This window comes from Hirundo rustica, chromosome 26 (assembly GCF_015227805.2).
Source record: "Hirundo rustica isolate bHirRus1 chromosome 26, bHirRus1.pri.v3, whole genome shotgun sequence".
NCBI lineage: Eukaryota > Metazoa > Chordata > Aves > Passeriformes > Hirundinidae > Hirundo > Hirundo rustica.
In genome coordinates this window covers 1,063,904-1,085,026 of record NC_053475.1, presented here as the reverse complement: position 1 = coordinate 1,085,026, position 21,123 = coordinate 1,063,904, and the positions used below count along the sequence as shown (strand labels likewise).

At 52.4% G+C, this 21,123-nt stretch overlaps 2 protein-coding genes across 12 annotated transcripts in view; both read right to left on the bottom strand.

Moving 5' to 3' along the window:
• The window catches only part of KDM4B (lysine demethylase 4B), a 72,713-nt gene extending 69,166 nt beyond the window's left edge, over nucleotides 1–3,547 (bottom strand). For 4 of the 9 annotated variants that reach the window (XM_040086619.1, XM_040086620.1, XM_058423595.1 and 1 more), the window contains exon 1: nucleotides 3,479–3,541. The gene's annotated coding sequence lies outside the window, so the exon portion shown is untranslated. Of the gene's footprint in view, nucleotides 1–495; nucleotides 1,155–3,478 lie in introns of those variants that run through there. The other 5 variants (XM_040086621.2, XM_040086623.2, XM_040086616.2 and 2 more) reach the window with 5 other exon arrangements.
• Nucleotides 3,548–5,466: 1,919 nt separating this feature from the next.
• Nucleotides 5,467–18,680, bottom strand: UHRF1 (ubiquitin like with PHD and ring finger domains 1). Of its 3 annotated transcripts, none has more exons than XM_040086559.2 (17): nucleotides 18,638–18,680; nucleotides 17,623–17,785; nucleotides 14,793–15,056; nucleotides 13,870–14,042; nucleotides 13,265–13,480; nucleotides 12,413–12,519; nucleotides 12,063–12,246; nucleotides 11,190–11,313; nucleotides 11,008–11,115; nucleotides 10,145–10,249; nucleotides 9,523–9,629; nucleotides 8,603–8,765; nucleotides 8,365–8,502; nucleotides 7,876–7,987; nucleotides 7,592–7,749; nucleotides 7,292–7,390; nucleotides 5,467–6,944 (listed from the first exon to the last, which is right to left on the bottom strand). In XM_040086559.2, the coding sequence occupies exons 2-17, from the start codon at nucleotides 17,773–17,775 to the stop codon at nucleotides 6,798–6,800; spliced, it is 2,358 nt and encodes a 785-aa protein (XP_039942493.1). In that variant the 5' UTR covers nucleotides 17,776–17,785; nucleotides 18,638–18,680; the 3' UTR covers nucleotides 5,467–6,797. The 3 variants fall into 3 exon arrangements, with proteins under 3 accessions (XP_039942493.1, XP_039942496.1, XP_039942494.1); XM_040086562.2 differs by having other exon boundaries at nucleotides 18,596–18,662; XM_040086560.1 differs by having other exon boundaries at nucleotides 18,554–18,650.
• Between the last annotated feature and the right edge of the window lie 2,443 nt (nucleotides 18,681–21,123).

Sequence of the window (21,123 nt, the reverse complement as noted above, 5' to 3'; positions counted from 1 at the left end):
ATCTGGGAACTGTGGCTTGTTCATGAGCCTTATGAAACAGCAAGGAAATATAAAAATAACGAAGCTTCAGGTGACTTCTGCCATGAGTGAGGCACTCACAGACAGGGCAGGATACAAATGAGTTCTCCTGTGTAATCCAGCAAGAACACGATGGAGGAACTGCCCCATTTATAAAGGAGAGTGATTTACCCTAGGAAAATATAAATGAAAATAAGAACCTTAAATGAGCCGTGGTAGCAAATGACTCTATCCCTAAGTTGTGACAAGACAGAACATACTCGGTCCAGAACGAAGGTTAAAAAGAGAAAATCTCATTAAGCAATGATCAGTTTAGTGGAGCTCACTGAAAATGGAAAAACACCTTTCTCACCCCACAGCGCTAAGACATTAATATCCCCCAATCTGTGTGAAATGACAGGGTTCCTGCCAACGCTTTGCAGTGCTCCAGGATCTCAGTTGCTACTACAAATGGACAAACCCTCTTGAATTCCTTACCAGATGACAAATAATTATTTCCAGCAGCGCCTCGCGCAGCCCCGGAGGATCCCGGTGGCATCCAAATCCATTAAGCAAATCCCTCACTTGTGGTGACATATTTAGCTGTCATCCATCTTTGCTATTAACAGATGCTCCAGTGAAGGAACGTGGAGCAGCACAGGCCCTGCAAAGCCTTCCCCACAGCACACCCTGAGCACTGAGTGAGGCAGCAAGGGGGAAAATCACCTGAGCCGAGTCCTCCTGATCGCCCAGAATTAATTAAGCAACACCAGGTTTCTCCTGACTGCCGGTTTTCCCTCCCTGCTGCCCGGGTTGCTCAGCCTGCAGCTCACGGGGATTATTTCTGCTCTCAGGTGGATTCCCTGCTCTCAAACACGAGATTCCAACTCGCAAGGTGAATCAGAGCCTCCTGATGCTGACATTGTTTGCTGTAGTGCAGCTGGACATCCCAGGAGGAAATAACACATAACCAAATGTAAAATCCCCACAGAGCTCCCGTGTCTTTCCAGCAAGGCTGGCCAAACTGGTTTTCCCAACGCACATCAAATTTCTTGTGACCTTTTATATGGAAATAGCTCCAAGTTTGCAGGGGGTGTCTGTATTTTGGGTGATCTAAAACACCTGCAGAGCTGTGGGGCTCTCACCTGATTGCTAAATCTTTCTCTGGTGCATGACAGGAGCTGAGGTGAGAACTGTCCCGACTGCTCAGGGTAACAGGTGAGCACTTCCCACGGACCAATAGGATTATTTAAAGGAAATGGGTGGGATTTGCCCTGAAAGCGAATTTCGCTGTTGACCTCCCATCAAAAGCTGGTGAAACCTCTCATGTGTGTGAGGTTCTATAAATAAAAGTTCATCCTAAAGCCAAACTTGGAACGTGACACCTGTGTACTTTGGGTCTTTACCAAAGTGTTCTGACTTAACTGACAAAACTAACTCCTTCTATATATTTTTATATATATAAATATATATATTATGTCCTTTTGTAAATATATTACATATTTTATACATAATGTTTCTATATAGGACCATATATATTCTGGTCCCACTGGACCAGTCAGGGGAATTATCTCTTTCCAATCAGCATAAAAAGGAGAAGGAACAATCCACCACGGAGCATTAAACAGAATTTTCCTGTCAAAAATATGCTCCAGTGCATGTTTCATCCGTGAACATCAGCTCTGGAACAAGGAATCACTTTATATCCACCTACATCTCCTTTGCATGGGAGGAACTGCTGCCTCTCACGAGACAGGAACAGCCGTGGATTCCTTCAGATGCCTTCAGGATTCCTCCTGCCACTGCAGGAGCTGCTCAGCCTGCCCCAACTTCCTTCTCTCGTTACACGGAAACCCAAGAATTGGGAGCTTGCTGTCGCACAGCAATTACCGGCTGCTCCAGCAGCTACTTGATGTAATTGCTGAAATGTAACTGTAAGTTTGCCATTCTAGGTTAAGGTTTCCCTGTCTGTGAATTTCAGTGAAACAGGAAAAGGAAACTGACGAGAAAAAAAGCAAAAGTTCCCAGGAAAGAAGCAACGTTGTGGGTGAAATGCTATCAGGTTTCAGATGGACAGAGCTCCCTAAAATGAACTCTTTTTGGCTAAAGGAAACTTAGTTTGGGGAGAGTCAAGCTTGATGTAACATAGATTTACATTGGACCAGCACAAACAAATTACAGAGCAAAAAACCAATGTCACAGGCCAGAGCAGCAGCACAGCCCCTGCAGCAGCTTCATTAAAACAGAGGAAGCACAGATGAAACTCAACCTTACTGGGGACTTCCATTCCTCAACACAAAGGGGTGCAAAGCAGCCTTTCTGCAACACCCCCAGCTCCTACACAGCTTCCAACCGAGAGCTCCAGGAAAGCCAAGAACCACCTTTGGATGGATCACAGAATGACCCAAACTGGGAGGAACCCACTGGGAACATCCAGTGCAACCCCTGGCCCTGCACAGACCCCCCACAAAATCCCACCCTGAGCATCCCTGGGAGCTCCTGGAGCTGCGGCAGCCTCGGGGCTGGGACCATTCCCTGGGGAGCCTGGGCAGTGCCCAGCACCCTCGGGGGGAAGAACCTTTCCCTGAGCTCCATCCCAAGCCCTGGCACAGCTCCAGCCCTCGCTGGGCTCCTGTCCCTGTCCCAGAGCAGAGCTCTGCCCCTCTGCAGACCCTTAGGAAGGGTTTCCTGAAGAGTTCCCCTTCCACCACATCCCACATCCCATCCATCTTCTCTGTTTCTGCAAACAAGAGCGGCTGGAAGCCGGGGAAGTCCCCAAAGCCTGCCTGGACACACAAATCCTGCAGCTCCCAAGTGTTCCGGGGCCGTGCCAGGAGTGCCGCTCACGCCAATAACGCCACACGCAGTACAAGTAACACCGGAACCGAAAGAAAAAAAAAAATTATATATATATAGAAAAAGAATATATATAAGAAAAAGGGCTTCGGTTTGGCCCCAGACTTTGACAGCCTCCAGAGGAGGAAAACAGAGCTAAAGCAGTCAAACCGCACGCCGGTGTCACGCTCCTGCCCCCGGATTTCCCAGCACGGAGCGCCCGCACCCAGTCACGGAGCCAGCGGCAGCTCCTGCTCGCCCCCAACCCAGGGCCCCGAACCGAACCCGAATCGCCATTTATCCGCGTCCGAGCCCAAATCCCCGCGGCGGCGGCGAACCCCGGCCGGCAGCCCCGGGCAGCGGGGGACGGGGCACCCGCGGGGCCGCCCCTCGCTCCGCGCCCCCCGAGCGGCCCCGGGGGAGGGCTCGGGGCTCCCACCCACACAAAGCGCGGCGGGGCCGGGGGTGCGGGCCCGGCTGCGGGGGAGGCCGCGCGGAGGCTGCGGGGCCGGAAGGGAGCGGCAGCGCCGGGAGCGGCGGGGACGGGGCTCGGGCCGGGAGCGGCGGCGGGCCCGGAGCGGCGGCGGGGGCCGCGGGGGCGGCGGGGCCGGGGCCGGGGCCGGTGCGGGGCGCGGTCCGGCCGTACCTGCGCGCGGGGCCCTCGGCGGCGCGGGGGGCGCAGCGAAGGGGGGGGCGCCCAGGCGAGCGCAGCGCCCCGCGGCCACCAGCTGCGCCCGCCTCCCCGCAGCGCCCATTGGCCCCGCGCGGCACCGCCCTCGCTCTCATTGGCCGTCCAGCAGGGGACGGACGGCGGTTCCGACCAACGGCGAGGCCGCTCGCCGAATAACAAGGCGAGCGCGGGCGCTGATTGGCCGGCGGAGCGGAGAGACGGCCCGGCCGCCGACGGGCGGGGCGGAGGGGAGCGCTCCCGTCTCTCCGGCGCTTTTGGCGAATCGCACTCGGCTTTCGCCCGCCGGCCGCCCGCCCCCAGTGACCATTGGGCGAGGCTGGCAGCGGGCGGGCGCTGATTGGCGGCGCGCGGTGCCCGTCGGGCGCGGGGCGGGGCGGTGAGGACGTGAGGAGCCGCACAGAGCGGGGCGGGGGCGCTGCGCCAATCGGGGAGCGGCGAGCGCGCGCGCCCCCGCGCGGCCGGGCGGGGCATGGCGAGGACCGGGACAGCGGGGTTTGAGGGGGGACAGCGGGGATTTGGGGGGGAACAGAGGGGATCGGGACAGCGGGGAATGAGGGGGGACAGCGAGGATTGAGGGGGGACAGCGGGGATCGAGGACAGCGGGGATTGAGGGGGGACAGCGGGAATTGAGGGGGGACATCGGGGATTTGGGGGACAGCGGGTCCCGGGAACCATCGCTCCCCATCCCGAGGCCCGGGCGGCTGGAGGGGACGTGGCCAGGGAGGTTTGGGGTCCCCATTCCCGGAGGGTCCGAGGGACGCGGTGGGGAGCGGGCACAGCTCGGTGTCACTGCCTGTCCCCGTCCCCAGCTGCCGATTTGCACTCAATTCCTCCCAGCAGATCTGGGATTCTGTGCCCACCCTGGGAATTCTCAGAATAGAGGCAGATCCTTGGTTGCATTTTTGCTCCTGTCGCTCCCCTTCCCGGGTCTTTACCCAAGAAACTCGGTCACTGCTCCCCTCCGGGGTATTTACACCAGAAATGGACCCGGGTGTTGAGTGGGAGCTGAAACATCACCCCAGCAAATCATCCCAGCATGAAATTCCTTTGTACCTACAGCCAAACCTGCTCACTGGGCAGCACAGGCATTTTCCTAGTAGGGTTTATAATCTGGGACAGATAATTTTGGCAGATCTCACCAGATAGTGTCCAATCTGCAGAGGAATTCTAATTGTTGCTTTAAAAAGCCACTAACTGTACACTGGCACCTGTGGAGGAAACAAAGTTTGTTTTTCAAGTTCCAAATAACTGCAAAACCAATAAATGAAGGAAGTCGTTGCAGTTATTGCAATTTAAATGGAAAAACACTTCCTCACTTTCACTCACCCCCGATTCTTCCCATCACAATAAAAAGTGCAAGGACTTTCAATGAAGTCTAAATATCTGAAAGTGCTTAATATTAACAATGACCTTAAAATAAATTACTTTAAAGAGGGCAGATGCTGCTGCTGTTGCTTAAATTCACAGATTATGTTTCTACCACCTTAATATCGCTTTATTTCCTTCATCTGCATTTGTGAAAACCTCAGGGGCTGAATTTATTCCTCTGGTTAGTGGAGATGCTCACACTTGTTCCTGCCACACCTCAAATATGATGCAGGACTTGGCACTTGCAACAGTTTTGGGGTTTATTCGTTGAATGGACAAACAATTCCAACTGCCTATTGATATCTGGATTTTGGGGCAGTAGAAATGAATGTCAGTTAAAAGTTTGGGAATCTTGAACATAACACATGCCCTCCTCACTAGTGCCTAGAAGTAATTATGTTGAAGAACATCAAATGAGCATTTATTTGCAGTGAAAAATCATCATGAAAATGATAATGAAAATCACAGCCCATAGGAAAATAAAAGGCTTGGCTTAATGGGACCTAAATTTAAATTCCTGCACAAGGAACGTGGTCTGGAAACCCACTTTGCATCAAAAGAACTGAAGGAGACAATTAATTTGAGAAGATATTTATTTTGAGAACATCAACTTGCACATTATACAAAAAAATTGACAAATTCACTGAAAACACCTATAAAATGTTGCGGGGTCTTTTTTTTCCCTAAAGTATTAACATAATCACTTTCCAGAGGGTAAGAGTCAAGGAAACCAAAAAATAGGCACATTTTGTTCCAGTCTGTCTGCAGAAAAGTGTGATTGAAAACATCCCTGTCTTGCTGAGGTATCGAACTGCAAACTTTGGCAATGGCAGAGAGAGACCAAGGGAGCCTTCTCGAGGCGTGGCCGATACAAAACAGTTCAGAAAAAAGCGCCAGAATCGGTAAATTTTTTCATTTCCAGGTAGAAATGCAGCGAAACAAAGGAATAAAACAAAACCTCCCCAACACAGCTATGACTAGGAAACCTGATCCTCTGCAAATCCCCACTAATCACACACAGCTACAGTGATCCACGCTCCCCAAGAATCCGGCTGGCAAGTCCCAACAATTCAGTGCTTATGAAAAAAAAGGAGACATTGACGGTGATTCAGAGCCCAGTCTTCCAGCAAAGCACAAAAGGCACTTAAGAATGGCTTTAGGATATTCCACAATGGCATTTCGGGATAGGGGACAGCGCCTGGCTGAACAAATCCTTCCCTAAGAGAAGTCCAGTGAGGTAGTACTTCGTATTGCTCCAACCACTTGGCTCTAAGCAAGCAGCCTTCTGGTTCTGAGATACAAAATTAGCAGGAAATGGCTTTTTTTTTTTTTTTTCAAATGTATAAAAACCCAGTTCTTACAAAAAAAAAAAAAGTTAGCAAAAACCCACTCGTGGTACAAAGCCAGAAACCATCTTGTACAAATTGAGTTATCAAAATGCTGCCAAGGTGATGCACAAGTCTACCTTGATGGCCAAATCCCCAGACAGTGAAGATTGTTCTAGCAACCAAGCCATTTTTTGGAATAAAAAAATAAAAATAAAGGGGGCACAGGGGCACTCTGAGAACTTTCCTCATCATTAGCAGCCTCACCGGAAGCACTTTGAGTCCATTAGAAACAAATAATTCTGTGCTGATGAATGGCAGGTTTGAGGGGACGGAAAAAAAAAAAAAAAAAAGAATAAAAACGAGAAGTTCAACATAGAGAACAAAACCAAAATCCACGAACACACAAAAGGATAATCCTTGGAGTTGACAGTTTTTTAAAAAAACGAGGAAGACTTAAAACCATTTTTGCGGAGGGGGGGGGGGGGAGAAAACACAACTATGTTTTTGTTTGTTTGTTTGTTTTAAATTAAGCCCAGGCGTGGTTTGGGGAGGGAGGGAGGGAGAAGTGCTTTGGGGGATCACCGGCCGCTGCCGTAGCCGGGGAAGAGCTGGGCCAGGACGCTCTGCAGGGCCTCGTTCACCTCCATGCTGTAGCTGCGGCCCAGCTCGTAGCGACACGCGGGGCAGCTGAACACCGAGGCCTTGAAGGACCTGTCCAGGCAGTCCTGGGGACAGAAGCCAGCAGGGTCAGGGACAGGGACAGGGCTCATTTGGCACAGCCCTGACATTCCTGGGACGGCCCAGAGGGAACAGGAGCACTGCACCCAACTGAGAGTGTTCCTGCTGGACACTGCAGGGATCAGGGAATTCCAGCCTGGCTTGGCTTGGAGGGACCTTAAACCCACCCAGTGCCACCCCTGCTGTGCCAGGGACACCCTCCACTGTCCCAGGCTGCTCCAAGCCCTGTCCAGCCTGGCCTGGGACACTGCCAGGGATCCAGGGGCAGCCACAGCTGCTCTGGGAATTCCCACCCTGACAGGGAACAATCCCAGCCCAGCAGAGCCCAGCTCACCTTGCAGACGTTGTGCTGGCACACGGTGGTGACGGGCCGGAACACGACCTCCTGACAGCAAATACACAGAAAGGCCTCCTCCACTTTATTCAGAAATTTCTGCAAAGAGAACGTTTCAATCAGCTCAGTGCTAAAGACACATCAATTAACCCAAACTCTCATTATTAAATGCAAGGGATTACTTTGATCATAAAAGATTCTCAACAAATCTTAACATGGAAAATCTGTCCCATTAAACCTGCTGGGGGTGGTGTTTACACTAAAATAAGATCATTTTAGGTCTGAGGCTGTTCTTTGTACCGGTCCATCTTTGAGAGCCTCTAGGACTTCATTCCACAGTTTTTCGTTGGCTTCATCACTTTTTATAAGAGATTTCTGCTGGGATGTCAGCTTGTAGGGCTCAACTTTAGTTTTCTTCGGAGTCCCTGCTGGAGAGGTGACGAGTTTTTCCTCTCCACCTGAAAGAAAACACAAAGATTTTTTTTTTAAAACCAACCAAAAAAAAAACCACCAGAAAAGAGTAACCAAGTAAAATGCACAAAAACCTCCAAGGCTTTCTATATCCACTTGCCTACTCCACAAACCTGCTGATTTCCTTTTTCTCTTCCCTTTCCCTGGGCTATCAAACTCATCATCTTCATTATTTTCTTTTTCCTTGTCTTTGTTTGCAACAGCTTCCAAATATCCTTCAGGATACTGCAGGGAAACAAAACAATCCAATGCAAACACACCGGGTCAGACTTGCAGACCAAGAGAGGTCCAAGAGTGAGCTGTGGAGAACTGCTCCAGAGGCAGCTTGAATCTATTTTAAGGAACAGATCCCTGCCACAGGGAAGCACTTCAGAGCCTATAGAAATGCCATACAAAAAAACCAAAAACAATAACAACAAAAAAGTGAGTTTTGTCCTTTTAGCCCCCTGATGTATAGAAACAAACAACCCAGCAGACTGGAAGCATTTATGTCCCCCTTAGTCTCAATTTTTAGCTAAGGATCATCCTCAGTAAGAAGATAATACAGAAAAAGCCCTGCTCTCCATCAAGTTCAGAGTCCAGGTGATGTCCCAAGGCAGTACCTGCATGGTCAGGCCCAGCTTCTTCATCCTGTCCTTTCCCTCTTTGGTCCAAGGAGCAGGTTCTTCATCGTCCCTCCTAAGCAGGTAACGCCACACGAGAAACCCAGACTTCCCCGTCTCAGGCCAGTACTTCACCACCTGAAAAAGCCACAGCAAGTCCATCAGACTGCAAAAAGCCCCCTGGCCAGAACCACATCCCCTTGTCCTGGCTCAGCCAGGGCACCCCAGCCCTCCTCACCTTGTAGATGCCGTCGTATCTGTTGCCCTCCAGGGGAGCGTACTTGCTGTGCTTGCCGCCCTTGACGTTCCTGACCACGCGCACCGGCTTCCCCGCGCGCCAGTCCTTGGCCTCAGCGCCGTGCTTGTCGTTGATGGGGGCACTGCAGTTCAGGGCCAGGGCTCTGCAGGAAAGGCACAGCTCAGTGGCTGTGTGACACCGACAGCCCTGCACGCGGTGCCCCGCCTGACGGGGCAGATTCTGTCGGCCTTCTGAGAGGTTTAAGTTTCTGTAGGGGAGTTTCTCACGCGTGTAACATAAACAAAGTGGTTGTTTTCTCATTCCTCTCTGATGAGGGACAATTGATGGACTTCTAGCCTGGCCAGTGGGGTGGAGAGGGCAACTTTGTTCTCCAACCCCTGGTCATTGTTCAGAATCCATATAAACGAGGTCATGTAAATAAACTGCCCTTCTTTTTGCTCTGGAGTTGAATGTGCGAGTATGATTCTTTTCGTGTCCTCTAGCAACAGGCAGGTTTCACACAGCTGATTACTGGTGGCATTGCCCCCGTGCACCAGCCCAGATCACTCCCTCTGCTCAAGCCCAGGCTTATCTGCGAGAGTAACAGCTCAGAATTACAAATGGTCTGGTCTCTCAAGGTGACCAGTGGCTGCAAAGGTCTCCAGGAGAGAGCAGCACAACTCCTACACCAATTTACTGCTCCATTCCTTAGGTTCCAGCCAGTATTGCCTGTGGCACCAACAGCACTCACAGTCCTGTCCCATCACGGTGCATTCCCACTGCGCAACTGATCTGCAGCCTAAACCACAGCCCAGACCCAGTCCTGAGCCTTTGTTCCCCTTAGCCCTGGCTGCAAACAGCCCCAAGTGCTGACACCCTGCCAGGTGCTGAGGGTGGAACGGAGCACCAGCGTTGCCCACCTGTTCATGTTGGTGAGTTTCTGATCACAGGACTGCTCCGCCGTGCGCTTGTTCCCGGACAGGTCTCGCCCCCCACTCCCCGTGTACGTGAAGGAATTCCCATGATCCTGAAAGGAACAGGGATGCTTCTGACACGGTCACAAAAAGAATTCAGTAACAGTAACCAGGTTGGTTTAGCAGGACATTCTCAAAAAAAGAAAAGGTGCTTCCTGTGTTTAAGCTCCCTCAGGCTGCCAGGAGATGCCAGGGTGACAACGTTGTCTTGTCCCACCCCTGAGCAGTGCCAGGACCCCTGAGCAGTGCCAGGACCCCTGAGCAGCTCAGGCTCACACAGGATGTGCTGGAAGTGAACAGCTGGCAGCACAGCCCAGGAGACTGTTCAAACACACACCTCGAAAAGTCTGAACTCTGGGATAAAAAGCTGACACAGGGATTTTAAACTGGGCTTGGATGACCCTGTGGCTCAGCTTGGCACAAGATTACTGCAGTTTTTCCTTGCCTCATCTGCTTCTGAAGGAAACAGGTGAAGCTGGGCGAGTGTTTGGCGTAGAGTGTAAAAAGTAACAAAGGCCAAGGTTTGTTTTAACAGGGTTCTGTGTATAAATAATCAGAATCCACTCACGATGTCATCTTCATATCCTCCTGCCAGCACCAGGGAATAGGCCCCATCATTGCTCCTGCCGTGGATCCCCGCCACGTGGGGCCTGTGCACCCCGGACTCGCTCACCTGCAGACAGAATCAGCTTTGGAGGTGCCTCTGGAGGCACCTGCTCTCATCTCAGCAGCCCCACACAGCACCGGGCCTGGAGCTGAACCAACTGTGCCATTTCACTTTTGCTTTCCATCTATCCCAGGGTGAAGCTGCTCTCACAGTCACCTTCCAAAAACCTCCAGGCAGAAGAAAGAAACACAAAAATACTTCAAAAAAAAAATAAGGCACTGACTGTTGTTGGTAAATTGAACACATGGATAAGGTTTGTGGTGCAAATCTATTTCTAACTGAAATTGCTTATTAAAAGGCTCCAGGTATTTAGGAATAATACAGATGCTAAATACTTGTATAAAGTTTTGAAGGAGTTGTAATAGCAACCTTCACTCAATACTTGAAAACAAGATCTGGATGGGCCAGTGCTTTTTTTCTGCCCCAACTTTCTAACAGGATGAGAAACCTTCTGTTTTATGGATGGATATTTGAGACAGCCTTGCCAGGGCACACTACACACCTCCTGGACAAACTATTGGGAACAAACCCGTTTGCTCTGGGGTTTCTGAGCACTAAAAATAAACCAGCACTTGATGGGCCCCGACAACGCAGCATTAGTTATGGAACACTTGATCCAGACAAAGCCAGAATTCTTTTCCTTCTGCACTTCCACCTATCCAGTGGCACAGGCATTTGCACAATAACAGCTTCAGGTTTCTTGTGGGAGCTGGATCATTCCCATTTTTCCCCACAGTAGGTCAGGCCAGGGTTCAGCTTCATACCTGAACTCTGAATTTCCACATGGTGCCCACAGGGATGCCAGGAATCGGTCCGTAGTGGTTGGAGGGGACGATGGTGCATTCCTTGGTGCGCCCAACACACGCCATGCCCTGGGCAGAGAGCAGGATCAGCCAAGAGCCCAAAGGAGCAAACACAATTCCAAGTAAAACAGCTTTGGACTGACCTTGCCCCAGTCTCTCCGGGAGGAGGAATTAGCAGATGCCATCTTTTGTTTCTTCTTACTTTCTTTTAATTTCTCTCCCGCTAAAACCACCTCACTTGCATCATTTCGACATTCAGGGCAATACCTAAAGTCATTGAAAATTAACAAGCAGCAAAGCCTTCAATTAGGAGCATTTCCTCCAAACACAGTGAGTTATGTTACAATTTCCCCATGTGAAACCAGACAGGACATGGAAACTCTCCATTCTGGAATCTGACCTACAACAGCTCCTGCTCCTTGCACCAGCCACTGCAGCAAACAGCTGTGTCACAAAATCACCGCATACAGTGTTGAAACAGGGCACAGTGAACAAACCAGTGCATTTCACTGACTCAGTGTCTATCCAAAGATGTATTTCACTGCACATATCTCATGTACAAACCAGCCTGATCTGATGATGGGGCCTGGGGCCTGCCTGCAGTGACCCATAAAAGCCACTGCACAACTGAAGCCTCCCAGCATGAAGTTCTCATTTGTTCCTCTCTGAATCCCAGGCTGGTTTGGGTTGGAAGGACCTTCAAGCTCATCTTGTTCCACCCCCTGTCATGGCAGGGACACCTTCCACTATCCCAGGTTGCTCCAAGCCCTGGCCTTAGGCAGGTACACAAAAAAGGCATCTAGATCCCAAACCTAGGAAAAGGACTGTGCAAGGCACTGGCTTAAAACTACTCTCATTAAGCTCAAGAAAAGCTATGAAGTTTTACCAAAATAAAAACCCACCTCAAAACACATCCCTGTACAGCCACTGAAAAGGGCAGCTCCAAGCCCCAGCCCTCACTTCCTGCTCCTAATTAGGTGTAATTGGGACACCCCACAGAGCTCCTCAGAACGTACCAGTCCTCATCTGGGATTCTGCTGAGGGGAGGGTTGAGGCAGTAGATGTGGAAGGCCATGTCACACTCGTCACACATGAGCTGCTTATCTGGATCCTGCTTCCCCCCACAGATGTGACAAGCACAGACCCTGCAGGTCTTGTTTGGGTTGTCCTTGCAGGCTTTGCACACGGGTCCGCTCTGTCCTGTGGGCAAACACAAACCACGCTCAGGAGCGCCAAGGTCCACTGGAAATGGTCGGAGGCACCACAAAATGTGCCTTGGAGCTCCTAAACCTTTGATCCTCCCAGAGACAGCTGGCAGGACATCGCAGGGTAAGACAGACACACAAGGACTCCGCATCACACTCACGTTTTGGGGTGCCAGAACTGATAGGAGAGGCAGTGCCTGGCTCTTCAATTTTATAGATTTCATCCACTAATATAATTGTGCAGTCATTCAAGGAATCGCCAGGTTCCCTAAAAGAAGTTGAGAAAAGAGATCAGAGTTTGGAAGTATCCCAGAGCTCGAGTTCACAGCTGTGCATGCATCAGACTGCTCTGGCATTAAAAATCAAATCGTTTTCATGCAATTAGAATTAGCCTCCTCTCGTCTCAGGGAGAATCCAGGCACTTGTAGCATTTCAATTATCAAGAGTGACTGTTCACCCTGCCCCCAAATATATTTCAGACTAATGCTTCTCATATTTTATAGTTCAAAAGTCAAAATCACTGTGGTGAGAGGAAAAAGGAGGAATATTCTGGCAAATCAGTGAAAATTACCTGAAATTCTAAAAAAAATATCCTTTTCTTTCTGAAGTTGAGAGTCTCCATTAGGACAGAACTAGAATAATTTTCCATCACCTTTATAAAGTGAGATTTCATTCTACATCATCCTATCCCCAGAAAATATTACACTGCAGTATTTGTAAAGCCATTGTGGATAATTAACACATAAACAATAATTTGCCTCATGGTGAATATAGGGCTTTGCATCCTTTCAGCATTAGGCAAATCCATGGACCAGCATTCTTTAAAGTGTCCAATTCCCCAGTGAAAGTTAATCAGACTTGCAGAATGCTGAAGTTAATCACCAAAAAAGGACAGGCCACTTCTCACCTGTCCCCAGCACTACTGCTGCACCATTTTTTGCCAGCAGTCACTCAGATCTCAGAGAGCTGAAGCAGCGTAGGGGAATTCCATTAACTCCACGTGAGCAGCTTACCCAAGCAGGATCTTTGCACTGAGCTCCCTGGTCATTTTTGTTTCCCTTTTCTGCAGGATCTCAGCATCGTACCAGAATCCCCTCTCCTTGGGTTCGTCAGGGTTGTAGTTGACCATGACCACCTGCCCCACCTCCAGCTGGTGCCACTTGAGGATGGTCCGTGCCCGAGCCCGCACGTTATTGGAGCTCATCTGCACCACCCCATTCTCTGGATAACTTGAGGGGAGGGACAGAACAAAAATCACATTCAGCATCAGTTCTGAGTTATGCAGACAGGTTGATTTTGCTGCGCAGCACAAGGATACCATCAAGGATAAAATCTCCTCGCACACAGACACAGCCAGAACCAGCCAGCCTGACCTCGCTACTGTCACACTCGGACACCAGCATTTCCTATAAATGCTGGGATTCAGAAAAACATGATTCCAGCCCCCTGGAATCCCAACTGCAAAACAACCTTGCAGCTTGCCAGGGCTCAGTGACATAATTACTGTGTCACTGCCCAGTTCTGTTTTAACTCGTGCAAAATCTGTAATAAAATCTCCCATCAACATCATGACCCGAACTACTTCAGTGGCCAAGGAGGCAAACAAAACAGAACTCACTCATCATATTTCACATGGTAAATTACATCTTCTTCAGGGACAGCTGTGGGCTGGTCAGGATCTGTGCAGCTCTCAGCTGATTCACTGGTGGGTTTTTTCCTGGTTACGTTCACGACCGTGGCTTCAAACCACGCTCCCATGTCCGTGTCCCGAGCATCCACCAAGTCATTGATCTATACAGAGCAAAGAGCACAGCTCACCAAAAGAGACTTGCAAATTAGGCATTCATTTCCATTACTTGAAGATTTCTCATCTCAAGAACTGCACCATTATCAAGATATTTAACTCATCACCCTAAAAATTAAGATTTCCTCTGCTTTCCTGGTCCTGTTGTGCAGCCCTACAGTCTGCTTAGGTTGAATTTGTAAGGTTATAAATCCATTCTACACCAGCACACGTAAACCCAGCCTTGTTAGTGAGCCCAAACCATTATTGGTTACTCTGTAAACAGAGTTTCAAAGTATCTTGCTCATAACCGGACAAAGACATCACTAGATCTGAAACAAAATCCATTGAAACAAAGAAGCAAAATTATTCTAAACAGCTGCTCCAGATTTTCTTTTGTTCATTGAAGAAAGTTCCAGCTTTGACAAATGTAGTGACTCCAAGCAAAAATATTGGGAAAATTTGTAAAAAAAAAAAACAAACCAGACACTCTGAATGCCTTTTCTTTAATTAATGTATTGCAGTTATAGCTCAAAGGACAAAATGAAAAAAATTAAGCATTTTGACCTACAGCATGTTGCATTGAATTGGTTTGTGGGTTGGTTGGTATTTTTGTCTTTGTTGTTGGAGGGTTTGAGAGGAAGAAAGGAACAGCCCACACAACTGGGGTACGAAAGATTTTCAGCAATTCTCCACCGCAGAGAACAATTCCCCCGGCAAGGCGCGGGTCTGGGGGCTCTCAGTTTGTGAGGACCCACCTTGTAGAGGCCGAAGCAGGGGTCGGTCCAGTGGGGCTGAGCTGCCGTGCCGGGCTGTCCCTCCAGCTCCAGGGCACCCTCCCCATTGTGGGAGCTTTTGTCGGACTCGCTGGGGCCGGAGCCGCAGCCGGAGTCGGTGTCCGAGAGCTCCGAGTCCTTCTCCTTGCTCCCAGCAGGCAGCACGGCCGGGCTTTGTCTGACCAGCAGCTGAACAATATCGTTCAGCCCCACGCTGTAATCGAACAGGGAGTGACCATCTTCCATCTGCAGGGAAAGCACCAAACCATCTGGTCATTGCCTCCACGGGGCCGACTCCAAGCACCCATCGCGCTCGCACGGCCTCTGCCCGCCAAGATGCACCACGTGGCTTTGGAACCATTATCGGCCATCTCTGCGCCCTCCTTCCCTCTCAGTCCCGCGATTCCAACGCGGTTTTTTTCCCAGTCGCCCCACGATCCACGAGACCAAGGCTTCCCATGCTGCCCTGGACTCGCCACCCAGCCTCTGTGAGATCTGGGAAAGTTTGCAGCACGTTCCCTAGAAACATCAATTAAACAGCTACAGGCCGCCCCCCCCCACTCCCGTCAGGATTCAAAGATAATTCCACATTACCTACAAACTCAAAGGGAAATTATTTCTTCCTTAATCAGACAAATGCTAATGCAGACTGTCTTTATATTTTGTGTGTGATCCACATTTTTGTTACACCATCCCCATTAATCATAGCAGTAAGTAGAAGGCAAAGTTAACCACACACTTTTCTCCCAGCAAACACATTTTTTTTCCATTGACAGCAAAATCAAGAAAGATTCAATTCAACTTGAAACTACCCAATCGCTCTTTAGCGTAGACCGGCGAGCCCCAATTTCACACCCCCTCTAATTCTAAGAGTTTATTTGGCAAGTCTGGCACGGTTTGTAGTCAAATCAAGACCCTGCCCCTGCAAAAAGAGAAGTGCAGAGGGAGAAAGAGGTCCCTCAATAACCTCTCAAGAGCTCTGAGGAGCACAACCCTTTTAGAGTTAACATGTAAGGCTGGAGCCCACGGAGCAGTCAGAAGTTCAGACAAGCTTCCCCACATATTTAAAGTCTGACTAAGAAATTATACAGGAAATGATCATCCCCTTCCAGTCCAAACCACCAGAAAAAGCAATCCCTGGAGCTTTGTTCTCTATCAGGGGGAAGCAGAGCAAAACCACAAAAATTTACACTTCACAGGAATCACTATGATAATTCAATTCTGATTTATGGCATCAAATGGCTCTGGAACAATCCCTGGAAATCTGACTGGACAGGAAAAGGTCTGAGCTTTTTGCTGGTTTAGAGATGAAAACTCCTCGAGATGCATAAGAACACAGGAGAAGTTGGTTGTTTCTTCTTAGCCAAGACAGAGTGTCACAGACATGGGAACAACACCAGCAGAGGACACAAGTGACAACAGGTGCAAAGCGAAATGGAAGAGCACAGGAACGGGACAGGAAACCACAGGAGTTCAAAGCACAGCCAGAAAGAAGAGCCCGAGACTGAACGGCAAACCCCGAACAAAGGAGGCAGGTTTTAACTAACAGCTAGTTTTCTAACCCCAAATAAAAACGTTCACGAGTAAGAAACGGAACATTTGCAGGGATTCCCACCGCCAGACAAAGCACAATGGGAACAAGGCCTGAGAGCGGCTGGATCACGCTGGGGAATGCTCCTGCCTGAGCTAAGGAACACTGGAACTGCAGCAGGGATTCCCTTTGTAGGGCCAGGGCATCCTGACTGAGGAGTCTCCACTCGTGAAAAGCTGTTTAACCCTGGCTGTCTGCACAGACTCCAGGCTAAGGCTGACAGGTGGCACCTGCCCTGAGCCAGCCCCCCCTTGCCACTCGATTTACAACACAAACGGGTCATTAACGCATCCGAATCGACACTAACCCAACAGAAAGCTGGGTTACACCATCCTACAAGCCTCTTTTCAGGCTAGAGCTGGTACCTGAGCTTAGACTGAGGCTAGTCCAGGTGTATTTCCATGTCCTACAGCCACACCTGCTAATTACAGAGTACAGTTAGCTCAAGACAGCCTAAAACAGAAAGAAAAGCAGCTAAAAAAGCTGTCCATCTCCAGCCAACTCAGCATCACTGCTTTTCCTGAAATTAATCCTGATCAACCAAACACCAGATCTGCAGTTTCTCTAGCACGAAGGTTTAGCAGCATGGGACTTGGCAGAATACAGCAACTGTATTTTAAAATGGTTTCGACTGACTTCAGTGCTAATTTAGTAATATTATTAACTCTCAGGGAAGAAAACGGATGTACAACAGCAATTGTAAATGTATTATTGAGAATACAATATAGCACTAAGCCACTCAAGTGCTCTGTACCTAGTGAGAATTTGGTATCAGAGCTGAAGAACTCCAAAATCATGAGTTGCTTTTCCCGATTTACAAAGAAAAATGAGATCTTTACGGCTTTCAGAGCGGTGAAACTTGCAAGGGTCAAAAACATTAAGTACTTTAAAGACCATAAAATCACTGGTAATCTTCAGACACTTCATAAAGGCGATGTCAAGGCAGAAGAGCAACACATTAGCTGGAAAATAGTTACGAAAAGTAAGAATAAAGGCTACTCTGCAGCTGGCTCCCCTCCTTGCAAACCCACGGGAGGAGCAGCGCGGGAGGGAGCCGGGGATCACTAGATGGCAGCAAAACCCCTCATTTCCACGCAATTAAAATTAAATAAATTAAAACATCGGTCCTCAGCTGGAGCGGAGCACGGGGCCGCGCGGGGCTGTCCGGGCTCCGCGCTGCCGCCGCTCCGAGGCTGTCAATCCCCGCCGCCGCGCCGGTACCTGCTTGCCGCGATAGAAGAGCCGCTGCCGCTGGGGCTCCACGCCGAACACCTCGTGTATCCGCAGGCGCAGCCCCTCCACCTTGGTGAGCTTGGAGAGCGAGTCCACGCGGTGCGTCTGGCTGCCGTCCATGGTGCGCACCTGGATCCACATGGCGCCGGTGCTGCCCCGGGAATGGGACCGCGCTCAGGCGGCGGCACCGGCGGGGCGGGCCCGGCGCCCGCGGCCGTGCCGCCCTCACGCGCCCGCCGCACGCCATTGGCCGGCGTCCCGGCCGGCTCGGCCGCTGATTGGCTGCGGGGGGCAGGCCCCGCCCCCCCACGCGGGAGCCTAACGGCTCGGCTCGCACCGACCGTATCTCGCGCCACAATTGAAACCCGCCCGCCGCGCCCACCCGCCAAGTCTCGCGAGGTTATGCAAAAGCCAGAGGGGATAAATGGACGGAGGGGGCAACGCGTGGTCTTAAAGGGGCCGTCACCGGCTGCTGCCCGCTCCCCCGGCACAGCGCGGGCCGCTGCCGCACACGGACCCCGGGACTGCAGGGGAATCGCGGGGTGTCAGAGACCCCCGCCGCGTCCGGACCCGCCCCGGCCCGGCCGCGTCATCCCCGCGGGGCGATGCCACTCCCCGGGCCCGCAGGGCACCGGTGCCGCCGGCACCGCCCCTGACGGGCACACCCCCCGCCCGCGGGCCCGTTCGGGGGCGGGGGTCGGGGGTCGGTCCCGCTGTCCCAGCCCCAAGCGACGCGTCCCCTTCGGGGCACCCGAGCCAGCTGTCACCGCCCGGGCACCGCGGAGCCCTCCCGCCGCTTCCCGCACCCTCGCGCACCTCGCCGTCCTCCTGTTCCCGGTGCCACCGGCCGCTTCCCGGCCCGCGGCGGGATCGCGATCGGGCGGCGGTGCCGGGGTCGGGGGAGTGCCGGCGGACTCACCGGGGTGCGGTGCCGGGGTCGGGGAGGTCCCGGCGGACTCACCGGGGTGCGGTGCCGGGGTCGGGGGGGTCCCGGCGCACTCACCGGGTGCGGTGCTGGAGCCGGTGCCGCGCGCTCTCCGCTGGCTTTGGAGTTTGGCGCGGAAAAGCCCCGTGCGCGCCCCGCGCGCGCCCATTGGCCGCCGCTGGCGGGAACGCGCGGGCGGGGCGGGGCCGCCGCCGCCTCCCGGGGCCGCCGGGGGGGGCCCTGGGGGGAAACGGGACAGGGAAAACACCCCTGGAACCGGGGGTGACAACGGCGAGCCCTCGCCAGCGACCCGGCGCGGCGTTTCTGCCGCTGCGCTGTGATGGTGGGGGTGAAACCCCCCCAAATCCCCAAGGGCTCCATCGCCTCTCAACCCCCGGGGCCGTGGGCACGGTACCGGTTATTGTCCTAAAATCCGGTCCCCGGTGCGCACCAGCCGGGCAGGAGACTCCAGTGACCCCCCTATGACAGCCACCCTTCCTCGAGGTGTCCTGTCCCCCCTGGGGGTACAGGAGGGGTCCTGTACCCCGGGAGGGCTCCAGGCCCTACATTGATGCGAATAAACCGAATAATCCGAATGATGCGAATAAACCGAATAATCCGAATAACCGAATTCGAATAAACGGAATAATCCAAATAAACCAAGTAATCCGCAACAGGGCTCTAACTCCCCGGGCCGTTAGCTCCAGGGGGGCTTGTGGCACTCGTGCAGGGTCCCTCTGGTGACAACGTGGCCCGGGTGACACGGCAGGGCCACGGCGTGGCCGCGCCAGCTGACAGAAAGGGCCGGTTCTGCAGGGTATTGATCCTCAAAACCACTGATGCTATGAAGAAATTAAAAATGATAATATTCGCTCGGAACAACCACTGGATGGGGGAAAGCGTGGCTGAGAGAAGCCTGCTGGAAGAGAAGGATGCAAGGCCGAGGGTTGGTGGTTGTGGGGGGATGGCGCGGGTTGGGCTGAACAGACAAAGGAACACGAGGCGCGGGAGGCCCCGGCAAAGCGCGGCAAACCCCGGCAAAGGCCGGCAAAGCTCGCTTCCCGTGCTCCCCTGCCCGCCCCCGCGGCCTCCCCTCGGCACCAGAGCACAGGAACCAGCGGGATGTGGTGCCCTCCCGCCCCGCTGTGCCGGCTGCCGCAGAGGGCGCGCAGGGCAGCGCCTCCGCCGCGTCCCTCTCCTTTCCTGGGCCCGCCACGGGCCCCACGGACGAGCCACGGATCCCGGGCTGGCAGCCAAGGCCCGGCTGGGCTCGGGGGCCATCGGGGCGTTCGGGCAGCGTCTCTGACCCGTGGCCTGCAGCGCCCAAGCTTCACTTCCTCCCAGGGCCCAAGGCTCTGCCTTGACACAATCTCATTTCTTGTCCTTGTAGATGTAGCGGAGGATTAACATGAACCCACCACAGGGCTTCCTGCGGCCTGAGAGGGTTCTCGGACATTGGGAAGGAATTCCTCCCTGCCAGAGCTGCCCAGCACGGTTGTTCACCGCTCCTGGCCCGGTTTCTGTACTGGCAGGATGTTCTGTGGAATGGATTATCCCTCTGGCCAGTCCAGGTCAGCTCTCCTGGCCGTGCTCCCAGCCAGCTCCTCGTGCCCCTGCTTGCTGGCAGAGCCTGGGAAACTGAAAAGTCCTTGATTTGGAGTAAGCACAACTCAGCCACAACTACAACATCGGTTGTTATCAACAGTATTCCCATGCTAAATCCAAAACACAGCACTGGACCAGCTACTGGGAAGAAAATTAACTCTATCCCGGCCAAAACCAGGACACAGGCACTGGCATTTATGCTTTTAATGTGCATAAATACATATTCCTTGCATAGCTGTTGCCAAGGACGGGTGATGATTCAGGCCTGTCACACGCAGCGCAGCGAGGAACCTGCCCCCAGGTGAGGCAGTGAGGCTGCAGGGCAGGGGGAGCAGTGCAGGGATGTTCCAGCCCCACGTGCTCTGGGATGATCCAGAGTCACGCTGCACCCGGGAACTCTCCGGATCCCATTCCCCTCCCTCCATGCAAAGCTCTGTGTGACGGGAGCTGAACAAGCAGCAGTTTACAGGGGTAAAGCTGGCCAAAGCCCAGGGCTGGGGAGTGCAAAGGAGGCCTGTGGCTCTGGGGAAGCAGGACCTGGGTCTCAGCCACAGTTGGGAATAGAGGGGACACATTTAGCAGGCCCAGGTGACATCTCATCTCCCACCTACCAAAACCAACCAGCATTACACTACCCCAGCTCACCTCTACCTCAGGAGAGAGAGCAGCAGCAGAGGGGAGGAGCAGCCAGGCAGGTAGGAAACCATCCTGCAGCCTGGAAAAGCAGCAGAAAGGTGAACTGGAATATTGGGAGAGCAGCCAGGAACCATCAGGCTGTTCCCTGCTGTGAGGGCAAAGCGGCTGGAAGGGGAGCAGGAACCTGCCACCACCTGTCCTGGGAGCTGGGGTGAGCTGCTGGAAGGGAGCAGGAGTGGGGGACCCTCAGGGTGGGCCGAGGCACAGCAGAGAGGAGGATCCCGCTGGGCTGATGCAGAGGGAGGGCAGCAGAGACCTGCAGC

Coding starts and splice junctions, on each gene's coding strand:
- UHRF1 (XM_040086559.2), bottom strand. CDS start 17,775: ATGTGGATCCAGGTGCGCACCATGGACGGCAGCCAGACGCACCGCGTG. Junction 9,630..10,144: donor GAGGATATGAAGATGACATC/GTGAGTGGATTC, acceptor TGTTCCTTTCAG/GATCATGGGAATTCCTTCAC. Junction 8,766..9,522: donor AAACTCACCAACATGAACAG/GTGGGCAACGCT, acceptor CCTTTCCTGCAG/AGCCCTGGCCCTGAACTGCA.